Here is a 6,949-nt window from a genome sequence, read left to right on the forward strand (position 1 = left end):
GCGCTGCCCACTGGCTTCTCCTGGGTGAGGGCACTGCTGTCTCATGGGCACCACGAGCAGTCACTGGCTTCTCCCAGGCTGGTGGCAGATAGCGTGTCCCCTTCGTCCCCCGTGTCCCACCCCTGGCGCTTGCTGAACCTGCATCTTAGCAGGGGCAGAGGTGATGGAGCTCGTGGGCTCCAGCCGTGTCCCCTGTGGTTGGTGCAGGGTAGGAGGGGGTGGCGGGGGTGCTGCTCTCCTCGGCCCATGCTGCCCTCTCCCCACTGCCCCCCCCCAGGGCTGGCATCCTTGGGGCTGAACCCCCCCTTTCTCCTCCCTCAGGCTCATCCGATTTCACCAAGACGCTCCCCGGCCGCGGTACCGGCAGCCCCACGCAGCCCCTTCTCTTCGAGCAGACGCGTCTTCACCTGGAGGACGAGCAGAACCTCTCGTGAGCGGGGCCGGACCTCCCTGCCCCAGGCCCCACGCGCAGCCTCTCCCCCTGCTCCGCAGCGGGGCTCACCCCCCCAGGGGGATGCACCGGTTTTCGGCACAGCCCGGCTTTTTTAAAGACGTGCATGTTTGGGTGGGGGCTGGCGGCGTGTTTTTACGTCGTGGGGGGGTGGGAGGGACGGGGTGAAGGGGGGGGGGTTTGGGGTTAAAATCAGCAAATGAAGGACACTACGGTTGTATATTTTGTACACACACCCCCAGCACAGCCCTTTGCTGTCACTGCCCCTGTATATAGCTGTGGCCCCCTGCCCCGGCAGCCCCTCGGGGTGCTGGGGGGAGCTTTGCAGGGCTCCACGGTGGTGGTGGGGGGGGTGGGGGTCAGCCCCCCGGCCCACGGCCCGCCCCCACCGTGGAGCCCGGCGCTGCCCACGCCGTGTGCCTTGTTCTGCTTCTGCGATGGGTCCCGGGGCGACCCCCAACCCCGTCCTTCCTCTCGATGTTTGTAGTAATAAACCCGTGGAGCAGCCACGCGAGTCCGTGCCTCGGGGGGGGCGGGAGCCCGGGGGCGGTGCGCGGCGGGGGGGCGGGGCTGGAGCGGTGCATGGCGGGATGCTGCGTGAGTCCGCCTCCTTCCCGGCGTGCTCTGCGGCGCGCCCGCCCTCCCAGCTTGATCTCGTCGGTCGCGGGCAGCGCCGACCCCCCGTGCAGCCGTTACCTTATATGGCGAGCGACGCGCGCAGGAGCGCGCGCTCCCATTGGCCGCCCGCCGTCATCGGCCGCCCCGCCGAGGGCGCGCGCGTGGGGGTTGGTGGGCGCCGCCGAGCGCCCATTGGCCCCGCGGCGCGCGGCGTGCCGCCATTGGTTCCGGCGGCGGTCGGTCCCGCCCCTTCGTTGCCGTCGCGGCCGCGCGTGCGCGGAGCGGGCTCCCGGGGCGGGCGGCGAGACGATGGCGGCCATGGGGACGATGGCGGCCATGGGGGCGCTGCCGGCGGGTGTGGGGGCGCTGCCGCCGCTGCCGACGCTGGGGGTGCCGGGCGTGCCCGAGCTGAAGCCGCTGACGCGGTACGAGGCGATGCGGCTGGGCCCGGGCTGGAGCCACTCGTGCCACGCCATGCTGTACGCACCCAACCCGGGCATGCTCTTCGGCCGCATCCCGCTGCGCTACGCCGTGCTGGTGAGGGGGCGGGCGGGGGGCCGGGACCGGGACCGGGGCCGGGGCCAGGATCGGGACCACGGGGCGCGGGCGGGCCCTCGGGCTGGGGCGGGCCGGGCCGGGCTGGGTCGGGCCGCGGGCTCCGGGGGAGGCGGGCTGAGGGCAGCGGGCGGGCCCGGCCGGCGCTGGCTGGCCGGTAGTTCCTGTGCAGGGCGGTAGCATCAGGCTTGGCCGAGGCGGCGGCGGGCCCGAGCCCGGGGGGGAGCCCCCGGGACCCCCGGCTGTGCGGCCGGGGCGGACCCGCCTCGGCTCCCCGGCCCAGGGCCGCGGCGAGCTGTCGGCGACGGTGGCGATGAACGGTCCTGGATGCGCTGGAGCTGGTAGGGCCGCGCCGGAGCGGCCGGGAGGCTTCGCCGCGCTCCTACGCCTCCGCGGAGGCCTCCGTGGCGCCGGGCCGGGGCGCCCGCGCCCCCCCTCGCCCCCCGCCGGGGGCCCCGCCGTGCCCCATTAACACCATGCGCCTCTATTGCAGATGCAGATGCGATTTGACGGACTACTGGGCTTTCCCGGGGGGTTCGTGGATCGCCGTTACTGGTCCCTGGAGGACGGTCTGAATCGGGTGCTGGGCTTGGGTTTGGGCTGTGTGCGCCTGACGGAAGCTGACTATCTGTGCTCGCACCTGACAGAGGGGCCACATCGCGTGGTGGCACACTTCTACGCCAGGCAGCTGACCCTGGAGGAGCTGCATACCATCGAGATCAGCGCGGTGCATTCCCGAGACCACGGGCTGGAGGTGGGACATCCAGGGAGGGGGCGTGTAGAGCTCTGAGCGTTAGGGCGAGGGAAGACAAAGCTTCCCTCCTAGGGTCTGCTGGGCTGCCCTCTGCGGCAGCCCGGCGGGGGAATGCACCGCATGTAGAGCTACCGACGGCGAGTGCCGCGCACCGCCGCGTAGCGCTGGCGTTAGGAGGTCTGGCTGTTGGCTGGGGTTGTGTCTCGGGCTCCGGAGCGTAGCAAGCTCGAGCTCCGGCCTTTCCCGGCGACCGCCCGTGTAGAGCAGAGCCCCATTTACCCACTCAGCCTCAGGACGCGGGTGAGGTCCGTCTCGCATCCGGTGGGCATCTGCCCCTGCCCTGGGCTGAGTAACCTGGACCGGACTCGCGACCCTCGGCGCGGTGATGTGTTGCTCTAACCCCAGTTCTCCCTGGCTTGCACGGAGGCAGGGCGGCGGGCAGCCTTCCTCCCGGGGAGCTGGGTCGGGCTGACGCCCCGGGGTAGAGGGCGAGAGGCAGGGTCTCCCCGCGCGCCCCCGAGGCGCTCGGCAGGTTTCGGCAGCTGCGTGAACGGAGGCCGTTGGCCCTGGGTTGTGGCGTGGTTGAGGGGGATGCGTGGGGAAGCCGTGGTGTCCCCAGGCAGGGCAGGGCCTGGAGGGGGAAGCGGGACTCCCCGTAGCGGCCTGGGGCAGCGGGATCCCCCCCAAAGGGGCAGGAGGGGGAACGGAGCCAGGGCTGGGCTGGGCAGGGAGAGCAGGGGCCTGGCGGGGCTCGGGGAGGGGCAGCACAGGGGCTACAGCCGGGCTGAGGGCAGGCAGGTGTGGGCAGGGGTCGGTGTGGGCAGGATCGGGCAGGGCGGGCCTGGGCCTGGGCCGTGGGCTGGCAGGGTGCTGGGGCGAGGGTGCGGGGGCAGAGGGGGTGTGGGGGGGCTGGTGTGGCCGTGGCCTCTGCTGAGCTGCGCTCCGTGCCGTTGCAGGTGATGGGCATGGTCCGTGTCCCCCTCTACACCCAGAAGGACCGCATGGGCGGGCTGCCCAACTTCCTGGGCAACTCCTTCGTTGGAACCGCCAAATTCCAGCTGCTCTTTGCCCTGAAGATCTTGAACATGGTGCCAGAGGAGAAGCTGGCCGAGGCGGTGGCTGCCACGCAGAAGCCGAAGAAGTCGGCCCTCGACCAGGCAGCCGGGGCGACAGGAAACATGGCTGCCTATAAGCCGGCGAACGAGCTGGCGGCGCACGCTAAAACAGGCAACGAATTGGCGGAGAACCAGGCAGCTGCGCAGGCAGCGGCCGAGGCGGCGGAGCAGCCGCTGACCGGGCTGGAGGGCCAGGCCGTGGCGGAGCAGCTGGTGGCCGTGGCGGCGGCCGAGGCAGTGGAGCAGCCGGCGGGGCTGGGGGCAGACGCTGTGGCGGAGCAGCCGGTGGCCGAGGCGATGGAGTGACGCCGCCGTGTTTGCGCTTGATTTAAAGTGGGTGAGAGTAGAGACTTTTCTTCTAACTTTCCGACCCGCCGCTGGCCGCGGCTGCTGCCCACGCGGTGCCGCTGCCCGGCCGGGCGGGCTGGGGTTTGTCTGAAGCAGGGGAACGCGATGTATTTTTATGGCCATTAAACTCTAGCGAGCTTCCCAGATCAACGCGCACAGCCCCCTGCAGAGAGTTCAGGTGCTTACGTGAGGGCACCGAAGCCTTAGAGTTACGCTTTTGATTTCAGGGACGCGCTGCCGCTGGCAGGTCCCCCCCTTTTCATTTTTAAGGAACAAAAAAATGTCTTATTTTTTAAATGCTCCGTGTTGACTTGGACGCGGCTGTGTTGGCAGCGGACACAGCTGAGGGACGGGGCTGCTGGCCAAGCACCTCTGCCAGCGCTGGTGGAAGGGCAGGGTGCGGCCGGGCTCCCACTCGGGGTGCCGTGAATTCCCTCTGGGGCGTGGGGGAGCGCTCGTGGGGGTCTCTACCTGGAGATCTGGGAGCAGGAACATGGAATAAATGGCTTTGCTGAATGCTTCGCAGTCAGGCCCGTTCTTGGCTGCCAGCACAGCGCCTGCGGCCCCACCAAGAGCTGTGGGGGTGCAGGGGCCGGGGTAGCACAGCGTTCCCTCTGCCCCCTGCTCCTTGCTGGCCTGTGCAGGAGGTGCAGGGGAAGGGCAGGGCCTGGTGCTGGCAGCCCCCCAGCCGGGGGCAGCTGGGGCAGGGGAGGCTGGCAGGGTGCGGGCTGGCTGCACTGCTGCAGACGGGTGATAAGCTTTTGCTGCTGGGGCTACTCCAAAATGGCTCCTGCACCCGAGGGCTTTGGGCAGGGGCCTGGGGAGAAGCTGGCTGTGCCGCTGCGGGTGCCACAGCACCTCCTGTGCACTGGCTGTGGGCTGGGGGTGTTTGTCCTGCTGCTGGGGCAGCCAGGGAGGGGCCCTGGGCTCTGCGGGGTGAGGCGTTCAGCTGAGCCTTGGTACGATCCTCTGCCCAGCCAACAGCCCCCCTGCGATGGGGCAGGAGCTGCTCCCCCTGCTCCAGCCTCTGGCCCTGCCCCGTGTCCCCCGTCCCTGGCTGGGAGCAGCAGCTCCAGGCCGAGCCCTCCCCAGCCCGGTGCAGGGGCCCGCGGTGGCCCCGCATCACGGCAGAGCACAAGGTGAGGTGAAGGTGCCCGAGCAGCCGCAGGCTCCTGCGCAGACTGACAAAGGACTCCGAAAAGAGATCTGGTTTAATTGATGACATTTAGAGGGTGATGGTGACAGCACAACACTCCTCAATAAATAACGGGCTGTGAGACAGGGATGTGGCTGACACCTCGGAGGACAGGGTGGCAGGAGGACACAGACCAGTCCAGGTCCCCTCAGGCTGTGCTCAGGTGCTGCAGCAGTGGAGTCGAGTTGTGTAACGGGCAGGATGGGGGGGGGGGGGCGGGTGGAACATCCATCCCAGGCAACCAGGAGAGAAAGAGAGAGTCATTCTGGGCCTGAGAGAGCAAGGGCTGAAGAAAACCAGGGGCATGAGGTGCTGAAGAAACTGATAAAAAACCAGGAGAGGTGTTTAAGTAAAAAGTGGATAAGCAAAAAGAAAAACCCCCCCCAAACCAAGCAGTGGTAACACAGATGAGGCTGTAAGGGAGCTTCAGGTCTCCCGTGGGCAAACGCTGTGGCTAGGAGGGCTTGCAGCAATTCCTGCTGCTACCTCCCCTGCCCGTGGGTGCCAGGGGGCTGCGAGAGGAGCAGTGGGGACAATGGGGACAGCCAAAGCCTCCCCAAGGCAACACCTGCAGAGCCGTGGGCTGGTGGTGGGCACAGCCTCTCCTGCGAGTCCGGGCAGGGCAGTGTGGCCAGGGCACCCATGCGCCAGCTCTGCTGGGCTGGAGGCAGCCAGGCCACCTGGGTGAGGTGGTGGCAGCCAGAGCCTGGCTGAAGGAGCCAGCCGGCTCCACGGCACAGGAGGGGGACGCACCGGGAGCCATGAGTGGCTCAGCTGAGCCCTTGGCTGCACAAACCCACCCTGCTCTTTCACAGGCAGTTCCACCACAGCACTCGCAGGCAGGAGCACACAGCCCTGCAGAGGGGACGGACCTTTGGTGGCAGCAGGCTGTGAGCCCACCCTGCCATCTCAGCACCCCAGCTGGGGGTGGCGGAGCTCCTCTCCCAGCCCACCTAAAAGCCCAGGAGAGGCACCTTGGCTGAAGCTGCGAGCACCAGCCCCAGCTCCTCCCGCTGCCTCTTACCCCAGCACGTCGTCTGCCACAAACCTGTCACCTGAGCCTGGTGCAGCCTGTCACGCACGGGGCAGCGGGCACGGCTTGTCACCCAGCACAGCAGCCTCTGCCCAGTGCCACTCATGCTTCTGAGCTGACGGGGAACCCCAGACGCAGGGGCTGGAAGGAGCCTCAGGAGTGCTCTGGTCCAACAGCCGAGGCCAGCCCGGGCTTCCCGGGGCTTGCAGGTCTCCAGGGATGGAGACGCTCCCGCAGCTCCGTGCTTGACTGGCCCCATGGAAACAGGTTTTTTTAACCTTGTGTATCTATCTGTCACTGAGCCAGACCTCTCTGAGTCCCAGCAGAGGGACCAGCACCTCCCAGAACAGCCTTCTGCTGCTCCCAGACCCAGTATGCGCCTGCCCCTGGGGCAAGCTCCCCTCCTGCACCCTTTTGTTAACTAATCCCCCTCAGGGGCTTACAGACACGGCTTTGTATGGGCATCGGCTGCAGGACCTTAACGTGGGGGGGTGTTTTTTTTTTTTCTCTTCTAAGCCCAAGTGACCTGTGCTGTCTCCTCCCCAGGCCCTGCCCGCTGCCAGCGCTGCCCCAGCTGCACACGCAGGCCCTGCACCAGCTGCTTCACCCTCCTTTGCTCAGGTCCCAGTTTCACGATGAGAAGGGAACGAGGAGCATGGTGCTGAGCAGGGGAAGAGCCTCGGCCAGGGAAGGGGGATGCACCAGGGGACCCGGGCAGGGCGCAGGGGTACCTGCACCGCCCATACATGCCCAGGCTGGGTGAGCTGCACCAACACCCACCTTAAAAGCAAAGCGCTCGCCCGCCCTCCCTCCAGGGCGCAGGAAGGGGGCCTGGCCTGGCTGCAGCACACGGGCACATCGGGACCCTCCGCGCAGGCTG

General features: G+C 68.1%; 2 protein-coding genes across 5 annotated transcripts in view; both read left to right on the forward strand.

Moving 5' to 3' along the window:
• The window catches only part of MGRN1 (mahogunin ring finger 1), a 54,597-nt gene extending 54,023 nt beyond the window's left edge, over nt 1-574 (forward strand). For 2 of the 3 annotated variants that reach the window (XM_068420088.1, XM_068420085.1), the window contains one exon: nt 322-574. In XM_068420088.1, coding sequence (XP_068276189.1) covers nt 322-434 — 113 coding nt within the window. In that variant the 3' untranslated portion in view covers nt 435-574. The remainder of the gene's footprint in view (nt 1-321) is intronic. The other variant, XM_068420086.1, reaches the window with a different exon arrangement.
• A 768-nt stretch (nt 575-1,342) lies between these two features.
• On the forward strand, nt 1,343-4,357 carry NUDT16L1 (nudix hydrolase 16 like 1). 2 transcript variants are annotated; one of them, XM_068420169.1, is made up of 3 exons: nt 1,343-1,606; nt 2,118-2,378; nt 3,335-4,357. In XM_068420169.1, the coding sequence occupies exons 1-3, from the start codon at nt 1,379-1,381 to the stop codon at nt 3,797-3,799; spliced, it is 954 nt and encodes a 317-aa protein (XP_068276270.1). In that variant the 5' UTR covers nt 1,343-1,378; the 3' UTR covers nt 3,800-4,357. The 2 variants fall into 2 exon arrangements, with proteins under 2 accessions (XP_068276270.1, XP_068276271.1); XM_068420170.1 differs by lacking the exon at nt 2,118-2,378.
• The last annotated feature ends 2,592 nt before the right edge of the window (nt 4,358-6,949 follow it).

This window comes from Nyctibius grandis, chromosome 30 (genome assembly GCF_013368605.1).
Source record: "Nyctibius grandis isolate bNycGra1 chromosome 30, bNycGra1.pri, whole genome shotgun sequence".
In the NCBI taxonomy this organism is placed as follows: Eukaryota; Metazoa; Chordata; class Aves; order Nyctibiiformes; family Nyctibiidae; genus Nyctibius; species Nyctibius grandis.

Bases quoted from the DNA above. Each gene is read 5' to 3' on its own strand.
- NUDT16L1 (XM_068420169.1), top strand. From the start codon at position 1,379: ATGGCGGCCATGGGGACGATGGCGGCCATGGGGGCGCTGCCGGCGGGT. The intron at 1,607-2,117 runs GTGAGGGGGCGG...CCTCTATTGCAG, and splicing joins CGCTGCGCTACGCCGTGCTG to ATGCAGATGCGATTTGACGG. The intron at 2,379-3,334 runs GTGGGACATCCA...GTGCCGTTGCAG, and splicing joins CCCGAGACCACGGGCTGGAG to GTGATGGGCATGGTCCGTGT.